A 15,755-nucleotide genomic window follows, 5' to 3' on the forward strand; every position below is an offset into this window, starting at 1 on the left:
ATGACAGAATTCTAGAACGTCCCCCCAAACAGTCTCCCAATGACAATACACACAATACAGCAAGTGTTCGTGGGTGCCTTGTTCAGGCCAGTGTCCTGTCTGTCTTTCTGTCTGTCTGTCCAGTCTCCCTTCCTCTCTCTTTCTTTCCACATTCTAAGAAATGTGGAAAGACAATCCCTCTTCTATCTGGACTTCGCCCTGCGTCTGCGGTCCCGGGCCTTCCTCACTCCATACGGGTGTCGAGACTCAGACTGTCTGGAGGGAACAATACACAGCTGGGACATTCACAAGCAGCCAGCAAGGCAGACGGACAGACACATCACCGTCTCCTCTCCCTACTTTCTCCTCCTCTTCTCCTCCTCCTCCTCTTTCGTTCTCCTCCCCCCCCACCCACCCCCCCGTTTATTTAGCGCAGTGGCGCAGGTGTAGAGATTCGCCACCGTACAGACCAACCAGACGTCCACCTTCTTTACGCGGGTCGAAACGGGGTCTGATACCACTCGCAGTGAGTCACTAAACATCTCTAAATCTCATCAGATGTCTTTCTGGCTAAGGCCTACAGCTGAGCAGAAGGAGAAGAGATAGTGCGGCCGATGGGGGGGGGGGGGAGGATTTATGGGGGTTTGTGAGGGTGGGGGTGGGGGGGGGGGGGAGTCGGGGGCTAAGGTCAGCAGGGAGGGCATTAGTCTGTGTGTGCAAGAAGAGCTGATGTTTCAAAACAGAGGTGATACACATCATTCTAATACTCTGCTCCCAGTGCAGTTTGAGTAAGATTAGAATCAGATCACCAGGGGCATTAGACAGAGCAGGGTCTCCCCTGTATGACTCAGGCCCTCCATTTTGAAAGGGACATGTGGCCATGTCGGGGCTGTGTCCCATAGTGCCTGGTCCCCGGTCCCAAAGCAGCAGGGTGGCTCCTCAAACACAGGTCTCCTCCAGGGACATCAAAAACAATCTAAGCTTTAACCCCTCACTTCTGTTTGGTTGAGATATCTGCACTCACTTCATCTAATATGTGTATTTAAAAAGGTATAGATAAGAATATCAATCATGAAAAACAAAACAAATAAACACACAAAACACTCTAAACCTTAATAAACGGCTCTCTCTGCAGGACATGGGACCCCCCTTGGTTTTCAATCAACATCGACTCTTACTGGGCTTGGTGTTTTACTCTTTACAAAAAGACCCAGTGTCACGTCTCTTATTAGACAAGATTACATTTCGATTGTACTTTGCCGTTGCGTCAAACGATACAAATGAGTTTTAAACCATTGCGCTCTGCAAATAGACACGCCAAAGTCAATGTCGGGTCAATGAGGAAAATCAAATACAGACACACTCAGATATCCATCTCCGGCCAAAGGCTTTTGAGAAACGCTGGAGGTCATAGGTGGCTCCTATAGGCTCTCCACCATTTCTCCTGCCTGGGATTAAATAGCTTTAAGCAGCCAGTAGCCTCTGGTATTACATCCCACTGCTCTCTTTTCGACCAATGGAATGCAGCGGAGCACAGTGGAATATAGAATACATAGAATACTATGCAATTAATAAGATCCCACATCCCAACACTTCGTATGTTCATGATATGTCTGATCTCTGTATGTGATTCTGAATCTCAATTGTTCCATTCCTCCACTATTAAGGAGAAATTGTGTAGTGTTTGAAAACATAACGTTATACTGTTTATGAATCAGAAGCAGAGTGACCAAATAGAACGTGTTATTCAATTGCAAGAGATTACAAGGTGATGGGATGAAAGTGCTCTACATTGTACGAGGTATAAGCCGAGGTCCACCAAATATATTGTTTTAAGCTTCAATGTAGAACAAGGATCTTGGAAAACAATTTAAGGGAACACACAAGCAGGGTTGGTATTTAAAAGGAAAAACTCAATTTCAAATAGAAAGTAAATCCATTGTTTGTTACAAAATAAATCCAAATAGAAGGGTTAAAGAAAAAACAGATGATAGATTGATTTCTAAAAAATACTGCATTGGTGCATGAATCTGTATTTACGAGTTTACCACAGCAATTACTGTGATAAATTTCATGACATTCCAAGATCTGTTTACGTATCTGTCATGTTAATATCATAACGTGATAAAATCGTAACAACCATATAAAAAATCTTCTAGTGTGTCCATGAGGAGGCGAGTAGCCAGGCAACCATCCAGGCACCTGTAACAGCGTGCAGCATGCCCAGAACACCTGATAGCGTACCATGGGGTCCCCCGCTGTGTTACCTGGTCACGGGGAGCCACCTGCTGGGGTAGGGGAAGAGGGAAGCGAGGTCCTGCCTGTCAGAACCGGGTCTCCCCCCGAAGTACCCCGTAGCGGATATGGTTTGGTTTCAGGGCATGTTCTCTCCTGACTCTCAGGGCTTTACGCACAAGTGGTCCGGAACCAACTTTGTGCGTGTGAAGCGGCTCTCGAATGTCTCAAGGTTGGGTTTTCTTGAGGACATTAAATTGAATACATGCTCTGTAGTTAACTAGATATCATGGACGCATTCGAATATGTTTTTACGATCATTTGAATGGGTTAGATGTTTCTCAATTGTTGTATTAGCTTTCTTTTGGGACTAAGGGCATTATGTTGTTGTGTCAACTACTGTGCATGTGCAAAGAAATATATTGCAAACAAACAAATTCATGTTATTTTCAGGTCGATACCCAAAAGACATTATTATTTCAATCCAATCCAAACAAAAACCAATCTTAAATCTTTTGAAACATTAGTGGGCAATTTAATGTTTTTTAAGCATAGGCCAGTGAATATATTGATATTAAATGATCTCAAACATATTAATAATAATGTACTTGATGATATGTGAGGTGTTAAGTTCGATTAAGTTCAGTGTTGACTTCAAAACAACCTCATCCATAATAACAGAACTGCATACTTTTCAGAATAAAGCAATTTATTCTGCCCTGAAAAATAATTATTCAAGGGCAATTCATGGCCATTCCACTTGTTTTAGGACTCTGTATTATCATGTAAGGTACAGATATTTAATTATTTAATCAAAAGCATCTGATACTTTCTTATTTCAACGTCCTTTGAAAAGAATGAAATCAAGGGAAAGTGTACCTTTCAATCAGGAAAACTAAACTGTGTTCAAATCCCAACACTATTTAAGATTATGTCTCATTTATTTCATAAACCATGAATATTATATTGAAATTCCTATGAGTTCCAATTTAATGTATCAAATATATCATAGGGGGGAACAAAGACAACTTGTGTTTAAAACTATATGGTTGTTATCATAAAAATGTCACTTTTAGATTAAAGAAAAACGTTGTTCACATAAAACTACGCTAGAAAGAACAAATTGATCATTTCATCCCCCAAATAGGCGTTTTAGGGATGGCAATTGTTGTGGTATAAATATTTACACTTCCTAATTTAATCTCCTAGTCTGGTAACTACTGTTATGGTCTATACGTGAGCATATAGGCCTACATGTATTAATTCAAATGACCATACATTTCCATTAGTTCTAAAGAACAAAAATAAATTAGATAAAATGTAACGCTAAAAGGTCTCCGACCATCTGAGTGCGTTTCCAAGAAGTGTTGCTTTTTAAACTCTGCATTAAACACAGCTGCTTCTTTAGAAATGCTTTTACACTTAATTCTAAAAGGCTTGAAAATTGTCTGTCTGGCATTCTGCTGTTTAATTTGTGTTTTGAGGGACTTCTATTTAGCAGTGATTGGGTGGTTTAGCCTTAGGTTTAGTTAATTTTTTTCCATATTTTTCGATTGACCAAATGTCTCCAGCCTCGTGCTACATTGGTAGCTCTCTCCAAACAATGTCCATAAACTCAGCATTACGCTAAAAGTGGTTCCCTAAAAACAAACGTGCAATAAACAACTAAGCATAATTATCCAACCAGACAATTCCATACTAACAATTTCAGTGCTAAATGATGTTAATTTGAACGTGAGAAGTAAACACAATTTACAGAAAGTTCATAATTAAGAATTAATAATGTAATGGGTAACCGCTTCTTTATGCAAATGAAGAAGCAAAAGCTGAAAACATTTCTTCTGCACCAAAAGATGGAGAGTAGAGAACAATAGCTCCGCCCATTGACACCCAAAGTGTCAAAACTAATGAGGGGGGCCTCTGTGAACGCGTCCGCTTAGCGTTGTCCCCAAACACCGTTTCTCTGATGTTATAACCTAGGATACATAAATTCGTCCAGTTTTGCTAAACCACCCGTTGTCAGTTTTAAAAGCGTATAAAGGCAAATTTAAAAAGTATGATGCCGTTTAAAAGTGCTGGCCTTTCGAAATTCGTTTATTGGATCATGAAGCATAGTCTACATTACAGTCAATAGGCCTACTAGGTTATCGTTTAGATCTGTCAATGTAAAAATTACCCAAGCTTATACGGCCTCATATCTATCCTCTCAAAACATAACAGACTATTAACTAAATAACAGTCTCATCCACCAAATGTTGGTAGCCACTGGTCTTGGTCTACTTTAAGTCTCCCACGTGGTTTTGTAGTAGGGCTATTTTTCTGTCAGGTTTTTGGCTAATTGTTTGCATTTTATTATGTTCTCTTTCATAAATACCATTGGGGTAAACTATTTATCAATATCCGAGGGCCTCTGGGCCTTCAGACAAACACCCCAAGTTTCATTCAGTCAGACGTATTGTTTATACAACCATATAGACCTCTGGCATATTTCATCAGTGCTGGGATATAAATTAACTAGCTGAGTAGGCTAAACATATTTATTCAAATATACTTGGTTTGTGCTCAAGAACGAATAGGAACAACTTTTATTCAGCCAACTGTCGTTACTGTTTTAGCATTTTGCTGTCGTTAAAATGATTGTTTTTTCCAATAGACTATGTTAAAACACAAAAAAACATTCTGTTCATTATTAATCGGGGAATGGCAGTGAAACCATGTTTTGTCCCCATGAACATCAAACAATCACAGCGCTGAGGGTCTAGCTCCTACTGCCTCGTTCAGAAGAGCCTGCTATAGGGTCACCGTGAATATCACGAAGATCCACTCACAAATGTCAGAACTGATCAACTTGAACTCGAATAGTCCCCTGCAGGAATACAGTCCGTCATTTCACCAGTCCGACTTTGAATATGGTTGTTTTAATGAGGAGAGACACCATCTTTTCGATTCGATTGTTGTAAACAAACAAACAATGTTGAAGCCGTCTATGGTAGCGTAATGCATTCATCGTTTCTTTTCACAGTTATAGTTTACTGGAAATGAATGGTTATTTAGATCCATTGTAAGCTACGCTAGCCAGAAGGGCATGCTCATGCAGCAAGTCAAAAGTTGTAAAAATGACTGCATAGGCTATAGGCTATGCCTGTGATCATTCGAAACCATTCAATCAATTGCTTTATCTGTCAGGTGACACTTGACGTTAAATGCAGTCAGAAGTCAGCACATTTATGCTGTTCTCCTTAGTTATGATATCTTACCTGAGTCTCCGACAGGTTTAACTGCCGCGCCAGTTCTGTGCGCTCCCGGCCCACCACGTATTGGCAGCGCTGGAATTCGAGCTCGAGTCTGTAGAGCTGCTCGGCGGTGAAGGAGGTTCGCGTGCGTTTCGGCCTGTCGAGATCCAAGCCTTTCGGCAGAACGATCTCGCGGATGGTGCCCTTGGCATCTGTGAGTGTTTACGTACAGATGGAGAAAAACTGGTCAAATTAAATAATCCTGCAATACTGTCAACAAATAGGCTAGGCCTACTTTACTTTCCTTGGTTTTTGTAAACTTAATTCATTTTAGGGTCACAAAAAACAACAAAATAACGGTATAATCCCCAAGTAGGGCTTATGCAGCCAATTGTGTATATAGGTTTATGGTTTGATGATAACACTAAACAATTTCCTATAGTCTAGACTGCATTGGCATACATAATCTTAAAACGGACTTAAAATGGGAGTAACATTGTCATAAGGCTGATGAGGACTGTGTCTATTTGGACCTCCTAGTTCCTATATTTTCTTGGAAAAGATTAACGGTGCATTATAAAATCATTCAGCAACCAGCTGATCAAACAATATTATTGCTAAAACTAATATTTTGATTACACTTTAGAAAGGCAACTAGGCTAACATTGATTTTATTTTCAGATATCCCTACTTTGAAGTTGCCTGATTATGTTGGGTAACTAGCTGGTCATAGGAGGATCTTCCAAATAATTTATAAAAATGATCCCCAATTTTAATTTTCAGTTAGGGCGTCAATAGGAGCAACACAAAGCAAGAACGTCTTGAGCGCAAGTTCTGTTTTAATTATGCTACCTCCGAATTTGGCTTGAGTCCTACAAAATCATCCACATAGTTAATGCATCAGTAAACATTAAAACATTGCATATCAGCCTACATTTTAAAGCGATTGCTATACACACAGGCCTGTTCCATTTTAACATGGTCTTTGTGATAAATAAGCAAGGGGACTTTCTACTATTAAATTCAATCGTTAAGGGAAGAATTACCAATCAAAAAAATATATTTTCAGGAAACCAAACGACTATAATGCCATTTCAAATGTCTTGGAAATATCGTTGTGAACGACAGCCACTGATGTAAATTAAAGTCTAAATAATGACTCTTACTGCGGTCTTACTCCGTAGTCGAGAAACTATTTTAACCTAAAAAGCTTGAAAATAGTAGGCCTAAATTACCTCGATTGTAAGTAGACCACTGTTAAAAGAAAATATATGAACACGTCCATAAGATATAGCAACATGTTTATTGCCCAACCAATTTGACAATTGGTTCTGTAGCCTGCGGAATATATAAGGCTATAGGCTTAACCCATTACTCTAGCCAAAATAATAGTCATTTTCTTGTTATCTCTGTTTTGTTATGTGTTAAAACAAGTGATCATTGACTCCATTATATGGGCTGCAGTCCACTGACGTCTAAACCACGTCATTAGTAGTTTAGGAGGTTTAATTATTTTCGAATATGCCACCATGAATGCAATCCACCGAGGCACAAAATATTAAAATATTCACGAATTCAATTTTGAACGCACAGATGATTATTTTGAATACGAAGACTTCACTTCAAATATCTGAACACAGGGCTGAAGTCAATTTGTATGGAAGGAATGTTGTGTTCCTGCATTTCTTAATTATGTCATCGATCACTTTGGGAAAAGTAAGCTATGTAATTACAATAATATAAATCCGCCTGTTACTGAATTATCTCTCTCTGCATCACCAGAAAAGCAGTTTAGGTTATTTGCTAATGTGGGATTTCTCAACGTTGCCAAACCATAACATTCAACAATTACTTTATGGTCATTCGAAGTCAATTCTGTTACATCCATAATTGCTGAAAGAGCAAAATTATCATTCCTGCATGCCGTACATTTGCAAGTCCCTCGGTTCCGAACAAACTAACTCGATGACCTTTCGTTGACCCCGGGTCCTCACGAGGTATCCAGCGCATTCAGTCGTCAGCTTTACCAACAAATAGTGACACCGGAGATCGCGGGCTTAGCTCTGTGTCCCCGTGCATCTCTGCCAAAACCGCTCAGATCCTCCACACTACTTCTAATCAGTTTGTGTCTGTAGCATAGCCCTGTTACTGCGAGCTTTCGACCGCCATCACCGTCCCCTGCACATGCCCTGCGTGGTGCACAGAACTAAATTATGTAAAAGTTTCTCTGTGAATCTGAAATAAATTAGCATTATTGGCCTGCGTCCCTGTGCCTGGTACTGCAGGTCTTATCAACGTATTTAGACTGAAATAGGTATAATGCATAATCCTGTGAAATAAATATCCTTAATTAATTGTTTGGCTCAAAATGTTAATATGAAGTCTTGTAGGCCTACACTGTATTAAAAGAGACATAATTCATACCGATTGGATAAAACAACAATTAGTTTGTAAAGTTTACATAGGCCTATGTTTATTGTAGGATAGGGAATGTTTTGACTTACTTCATTTGAACTATACGCTTCTACTTTCGCTTTGACACAATAATATTTATATAAGATGTAGGCTTATTAAGTCATAAATTCATAACTGTGAATTACTTCCTCTACTGAATGTATTTAATGTATTTATTGAAAATATATTTTCAATAAATATTCTTTGGAAATATTTACCTAACAATTACAATTATATAATTTTTTTTAGACTTCACTAATATAGTTGTGTGCCAATTGGAAAGTAAAGGTAGCCTACGTCTAGCCTATCACGATCTATGATATAATAATGTAACCTGATTAGATTGAACTGTATGAACCTAATTCTATAATAGGAACTCTGATTAGTATTTGTTTGTGTTTCATTTGGAGATGAATTAGCCTCTAAAAAATACACATTTTCACAAAATAACAAAATGATTTGATTTTATAAAAGAGCCTACCTCTGCACACAGGTAGCTACACAAAAAAGGCCTATAATATATAGCCTACATTTTGGAGGGGTTGGGGTGTGGCCACTATTTCACCAACACTTATGTAGTTTGATCATGACTACTACAGCCAGGCTACCTTTTCCAGTCAGTTAAAACAACGACGACAATTAAGATCTCCATTGCAATGCCGTGTACCGTATGACTTAAGTCCTTACAAATTTGACTTTAAAAGATGCTTAAATCATACGTGTTTTCATTCAACTACAGACTGTTAAACATCCATATCAGAAAATGTGCTATGATATCAATATCCTAGAATAATAGGCTAAATGCCGTCATACATCAAATGAGTAGTAGCATCATGGGCTTTAACTAATTAGTATTGAAAACATTTCAGCTTCCTAACATTTATGTTATTTTAAATAAATAAAATGTAGAATTACGCGGGGGAGTTTACAGATAGGCGAAATGCCTGGGGCAAACGAGGGTTTTAGAAGCAACTCACGTGCAGTGTTTCAATCTGTCAAACTCATCTGAAATACAGCCATTTTTACGCACAAAACCCCCCAACATATTCAGTTGACTAACCTCTGACTAGAATTCTTCGGCAGTAGTCAGGGTCCACTCCCAAAAGTTTATCATGTCCATCTTCACTTGAGGAAGTTGGGGTGGATGCTGATGTCCCCGGGGTGTCGGCGATGCTCTGGACCGGGGACCTGCTTCCTATCTCGGTACGGCACTTGGGTTCCATACGTTCTGGACAAAGTGAGTTGGATCCACAGTGATCGTTTCTGTCCTCGGCGATCCCATCGCCCATACTAGTGGCTTGATCAAACATGGAACTACTGCTATTGACTTTTTCCTTTCGTCTGCCTCTCGTATTTCTCAAGCAATAATTTAACTTTCCCCCCGTTGTAATAGTTCTTCAGACAGACCAGCTGGACTGACCATACCTAAATTGTGATCCAGTTACAAACAAACCATGTGGACCTGCAACGGAACCGGACAACCCCCAAAGTGTCTCGACATGGTCCACAATCCGGAGTCCGAACGAAGGGCAAGAGATGGTGGATATGGAGAGGGAGGGGGCCCTATAGACAAGCCTCGGGACCCTCCTTGGCTATAGGCTGAACGAAAAAATGCATGTTGTACGCACAGTAGTATACAAGAGGGCACAAGATCTATGACCTAAGTAACGGGGAGGTGCTACACTGTTCACCCACGTATAAATAAATGAAAGACGGCGCGCACCCTGCACACACTGAAGAGGCTAGCTCACTCTGTATCTATGAAGGGAAAGTTTTTGTTCCAGATGCAAATACCATGCATGGGCCCAAATCAATTACTTTACCCCCGTCAGACTTGGTTGTTTCAGCGTTTCCTTGATGGCATGTTCACGGCTTTTGGTTTGGAGGTCTGCTCGGTGTCTTCAACTGGAGAGCGCACCGATATCTGTTTTGCAAACCATGAGGAGGGGGGCAATAAAACAGGGAAATTGCTATATCTGGTTGGTCAAAACAAATTAATTCTCGGCTGTGCCATTCGCTTTCATAATTCTGTCATGGTTTTCAAATCATGTGGATGATAGTAGTGTCGTCTGGTCGAGGCTGTAACACATTCCTGTGATGAATATGATAGTAGCAGGGAGCACTTTAAAGTGGCAGTCACGTCATACGTATTTCCGGTGTACAAGGTTTCGCTTGTGATTGGCTAGAAATTCCGTTTTGGTGTTTGATTAAGCTTTCAATTGCCTACAGAAAACCGACACCGGTTTCTATGGCGTTAACTAAATACGAAAGCAATATTACGGTTAACTTAAAAACATTTTTTTTTAAATATATATCTAGATGCTAAAATGAATTTGCTTTCATTCGTTAGGCATATCCCACTAATTCGCCAACAATAGCCTACAATGTAAAGTAATGCCTATACATGAAAAGTTACGTTTTTTTAAAGACAGGCATCCTATATATTAAACGCCTCATACAGAGTACCATGCACGTATTAAACTGTATTAGTAATACATTTTGACCCCCAAAAATGTACGGACCAAATAAATGCATGTTGACTATGACAGAATATGTTGGTTTTAGGAGGTAACGTCATTTGTCTGTCACATTTGTCTGTCTCTGTCTGCTACAGAGTCCTTTTTCATGCATTTAGGGCCATTTGATATTTGGCTTCTGTCATAGTTTTGAGGCGCTATTTGATCAAGCTTTCCATTGCCTACAGAAAAGGTTTTTATGGTTAGTTAACTAAATAAACTGAAAAACTAATATTACAGTAAAAATAAGATGATTCTTTTACTGGAACTAGAACTTCAATAACTTTTTCTTGAGATGTTTACGTTATCAGAAGACTATTTATTAAATTAAATCCTACAGTAATGGCGTATAATTTTGTGTTCTTGGAGCTCTGTTCATTTAGCCTTACAGTTAGCCTACAAACAGCACGGATTCCATTGTCTACATGTCTACAGCCCTCCCGAATACATTCAAAATATTTGTCCAGTCCCAGGGCATAAAGGCCTATCGGCAACTCTAGACATATAAACGCTATCCTAATTTTTAAATAGCTTATAACGTATTCGCAAATGTAGCCTACTCTGAATAGACATTTTCTCAATGGCCACCTGTTACGGCCACGGCCTGGTCCCTGTCCTTTTTACACACCGTAACACCACCAATCTTCTAGCCGTGTTGATTATAGACTACCCTACAGCCGGTCTTATTGTTTTGACTGCAGTACCACTGGTGGAAACAATATGAAGACAACAGCAGGTGGTTTGACTGTTTGGGCCTGTGGATGCAGTTGAACTATCTTTAAAGCGCAACACTCTCTGTGTGAATAGCATTATATAATTAGGCTACAGTTTTGCCATGTTTTAAGGTGACAATTACTGGACGCAGAAATGGCTCATTATGTGACTCAGCGGCCTAATCTGTGGATCCAGTGAATAGACCTGTCAATCACCGTCGCACTCACCAGCCAGACAAGAACAGGCTGATTGCTACATCAACTATACAGACATACACATACACACTCTCACACTCTCTCTCTCTCCCTCTATCTCTCTCAATCCGTAAACCTATACGTTGCGCACGCACACTCACAATATGTAGGCTTGTTTCATTTTTATTGAGTCATATCAACATATTATATGTATAGGCTACACCTATACTGAAAACGGTTCCAATTGCATTCGTAGGGTTGAGATGGGCCTAAGCTGCATTGACATGCCCATTGCCCAAAGACTTTGGGGCAAAGTTTTGCGTTTTATATGTTTACATCAGGCATTATATAAATTGCCCGTTAATGGGCAATTGCATTGTACAACTAAACATTCATATATTCAGCCCTACTGTTTAATGTGTATTGTAACATTGACATTTTTAGGATCTATTACTTAGGCCTTTAGATCAAAATGCCTTCATATCTCTACACTGTGGGCGGGAAGTGACTCTAAATGCTAAAAACCTAGGCCAATTAGACAGAAAGCAGCTGTACTGTTTTTAAACCTTAAATTAGACCCGTGCACAAGTCTTTCTTTTTTCCTGACCCAAAATGTTCCCTATTTTCTAATACGATCCATATATTTCCACTGAAAATGACTGAGATACATAGGCTATAGGATATATGCTGTTTTAAACAGGCAAATAGACATTCAGGCCCTAGACAAATGAAAAATAGGTCTATACGCTACAAAATGTGGCCTTTACCGGTCGGTTTTACGTTGCGTAGTCCCCTGTCTGCTTGGTGTCCTTGAGGAATGGATGAATCTGATCAATCAGATCAATCAACAGAGATTACAGTAATCCAGTGGGTCATAGGGAGGGGACTAGGCCATTCAGAGTTCACACTCCACAACTCCACCCAAATCTCTACAAGAATCTAAGAAGACCGCGTGTACAAAACCGTCTGTCTGCTTGCGAGGGCGGATGGCTAATGCGGCAAAACACTGACCAGCTGAAGTCTAAGTATAGGCCCAAACTCCAGGAACAGCATTAGAGTTTATGGAAACCGAAGGCCGACAATGTTAAACTTAATTTACAAATAATTAATAGGCTAAAAGGTCTCGAATGAAGGTAAAATAGGTGATTTTCCTGAGGACCGCACTCACGTACAGCCTAGCTCTTCCTCATTAGAATATGTTCCACTGTTTGATATCGCCATGGATGGGCTACTAAACTGTGTGAACTTAAACCATCATTCAGTAGGTTAGGCCTGTATCTGTAGGCCTATCTTCAATGTGTCTCACCTAACATTTTCAATTCGCGCCTGGCTCTGTTTCAACTGTCAAAATGTTTTAGCTCGCCGGAATAGAGACGAGAGGGTGTCAGGCTGCCACTCTGTATGGGTCCAGCTCGGCCCGTAGGGGCGGGAGGCTATACGCTAACACACCGGGCGGTGCTCTCCGGTTGAACAGAACAAAGCTCCAGGGGCATCATTCTATTCATTTCAGATATATTAAAATTAACGAGAGAGAGGGGGGGGGGGGGGGGGGGGGGGGGAGCGCGCACCATCACCGGAGGTGATGCGTGAACGTAAAACAAGGCTGTGCCAGCCCCCTGACATGTGTCACACTATTGGACCGCTGGGTGATGATTAGGATAATATTTCCGTCTCTGTGGACATAGCCATTTGCTCTGGCAGCATACAGACCTCCAACCGAAAAGACAAATTGAATAGTTTTGAATTGAATGTATACTTATTAAGTCCAGATAGCTACGTGGTTCCATCCTTGCCCCACCGAACGGTAAGACCAAACATTCATCCTTTCTACACTTTGAGAGAGGTCCAAAGGGCCCCAACGGGCCACGGACAGAAATTGAGTCATAAAGGCCTTGTCAACTTGTCATCATATAATGTCATTATAATTCAGAATAGTGGCAAAGTAAATGGAAACTCCTGAGTTTATAGACAACATTTTAGAAATTACTTCGAAGAGCAAATACTCACAATGTAGTGTCAAACGAAATACACGTTTGGCCCATGTTTTTAGGCCTCCATAGGGAAGCTGTTTAATTTAAGCATATATATTTAAGACAGACAAACCTTATGCATACCCAATCAAAAAAACATTGAAAGTCTTAATTTCTAAACACTATAATCCCTAAAACCGTTCAATAAGGCCTACTATTTTTGAAACAGCCTTGTCTTTCTCACACATTAAACAGGCACTTGTTTTAGAGGTAGCCTAGTGTTAAATATATATAGGCCTATGCCTACTGAGATATACTCTTTTTTTTAAAGGTCGGGTAGTAGGCCTATTCACGTGAAAACAAACATATACAGTGCCCTCCAAAAGTATTGGAACAGTGAGGCCAATTCCTTTATTTTTGCTGTAGACTGAAAACATTTGGGCTTGACATCAAACGATGAATGTGAAACCAGAGATCAACGTTTCAGCTTTTATTTCCAGGTATTTACATCAGGATCTGATGCACAAATTAGAAAATATCACCTTTTTGTTCAAACCCACCCATTTGTCACGTGAGCAAAAGTATTGGAACATGTGACTGACAGGTGTATTTTGTTGCCCAGGTGTGTCCTATTACATACATTATTCAATCAATAAATACCACTGAATGTCTACACTCAGGTTCAGATTGGGTAAGATAGGTTTTGTCTATGCAGACTGTATTCAGAGGTGAAAACAACATGAAAACCAGAGCGCTGTCTTTGGGTGAAAAACAAGCAATTGTGAGTCTTAGAGAAGATGGAAAATCAATCAGAGCCATTGCAGAAACATTGGCCATAGCCAGTACAACCATTTGGAATGTCCTGAAGAAGAAGAAAACTACTGGTGTACTAAGTAACAGACGTCGAACAGGTAGACCAAGGAAAACATCAGCAGTTGATGACAGAAACATTGTGAGAGCTGTAAAGAAAGACCCTAAAACAACTGTTAGTGAGATCAGCAACAACCTCCAGATGGCAGGAGTGAAGGTATCACTATCTACTGTTCGCAGAAGACTTCATGAACAAAAGTACAAGGGCTACACCAGAAGATGCAAACCACTCATTAGCAAGAAGAATAGGAAGGCCAGGCTGGAATTTGCCAAGTACAGAGATGAACCTCAAAAATTCTGGGACAAAGTTTTATGGACTGATGAGACAAAGATTAACTTTTACCAAAGTGATGGAAAGGCTAAAGTTTGGAGAAAGAAAGGAACTGCTCATGATCCCAAACACACAAGCTCATCTGTGAAACACGGTGGAGGTAATGTCATGGCTTGGGCTTGCATGGCTTCTTCTGGGACGGGCTCATTAATCTTCATTGAGGATGTAACACATGATGGCAGCAGCAAAATGAACTCGGAAGTCTACAGAAACATTTTGTCTGCCAATTTAAGGAAAGATGCAACCAAACTGATTGGCAGAGCCTTCATCATGCAGCAAGATAACGACCCAAAACACACTGCCAAAACAACAAAGGAGTTCATCAGGGGCAAGAAATGGAAGGTATTAGACTGGCCAAGTCAATCTCCAGACTTAAACCCTATAGAGCATGCATTTTACCTGCTTAAGAGGAGACTGAAGGGAGGAACCCCACAAAACAAACAACAACTGAAAGAGGCTGCAGTGAAAGCCTGGGAAAGCATCAAAAAGGAAGAATGCAAAAGTTTGGTGACGTCAATGGGTCACAGACTTGCTGCAGTTATTGAAAGCAAAGGATTTGCAACTAAATATTAAGTCTTATTCACTTAAATATGTTTTAAGTATATCTGTTCCAATACTTTTGATCACATGACAAATGGGTGGATTCAAACAAAATGTGATATTTTCTTAGTTGTGCATCAGATCCTGATGTAAATACCTGGAAATAAAAGCTGAAACGTTGATCTCTGGTCTCACGTTCATTATTTGATGTCAAGCCCAAATGTTTTCAGTCTACAGCAAAAATAAAGGAATTCGCCTCACTGTTCCAATACTTTTGGAGGGCACTGTATGTAGCTTACGTATTCTTGTTTGAAATTATAAGTGAGTAGAGCAACGGAAAAAGTTGTCTTGAATCTAAATAATTCCAATGTAACTTCGATTAAATGTACAGATAGGCCTAAACATTTTCAAAAAAATACAAACAGAGCCTTGCCTTTTTTTGTATAGCCTTGCTTTTTTTACCCGCAATGTCCCAGAGTGCTTCACACATGCTAATATAACTGCATCCCAAACCATGAAGGAAGATAAGGAAAACTCCCACGAAAACGCAGAAAAAAAACGGACGAAAGCTTGGGAGGACTAATTCAATGAGGGATCCCCTCCTTCCAGACGGTCAGTGGAACAGAGAAGTTCAGACCATAGGCTGAACAGCATAAAGAGTAGAGACGAATTTAAAAATGCGTATCTAGATGTTGAAACTGAAATCTAAAGTTCCGAAT

The 15,755-nt window shown here is 40.0% G+C and overlaps 1 protein-coding gene across 1 annotated transcript; it reads right to left on the reverse strand.

The window, feature by feature from the left end:
- Positions 1-4,956: 4,956 nt before the first annotated feature.
- Positions 4,957-9,211, reverse strand: vax2 (ventral anterior homeobox 2). Its single transcript, XM_047039381.1, has 3 exons — positions 8,962-9,211; positions 5,472-5,659; positions 4,957-5,004 (listed from the first exon to the last, which is right to left on the reverse strand). Exons 1-3 carry the CDS (start codon positions 9,209-9,211, stop codon positions 4,957-4,959), a joined length of 486 nt encoding a protein of 161 aa, XP_046895337.1.
- Between the last annotated feature and the right edge of the window lie 6,544 nt (positions 9,212-15,755).

The sequence above is a fragment of the Hypomesus transpacificus genome, chromosome 18 (assembly GCF_021917145.1).
Source record: "Hypomesus transpacificus isolate Combined female chromosome 18, fHypTra1, whole genome shotgun sequence".
Classification (NCBI taxonomy): Eukaryota; Metazoa; Chordata; class Actinopteri; order Osmeriformes; family Osmeridae; genus Hypomesus; species Hypomesus transpacificus.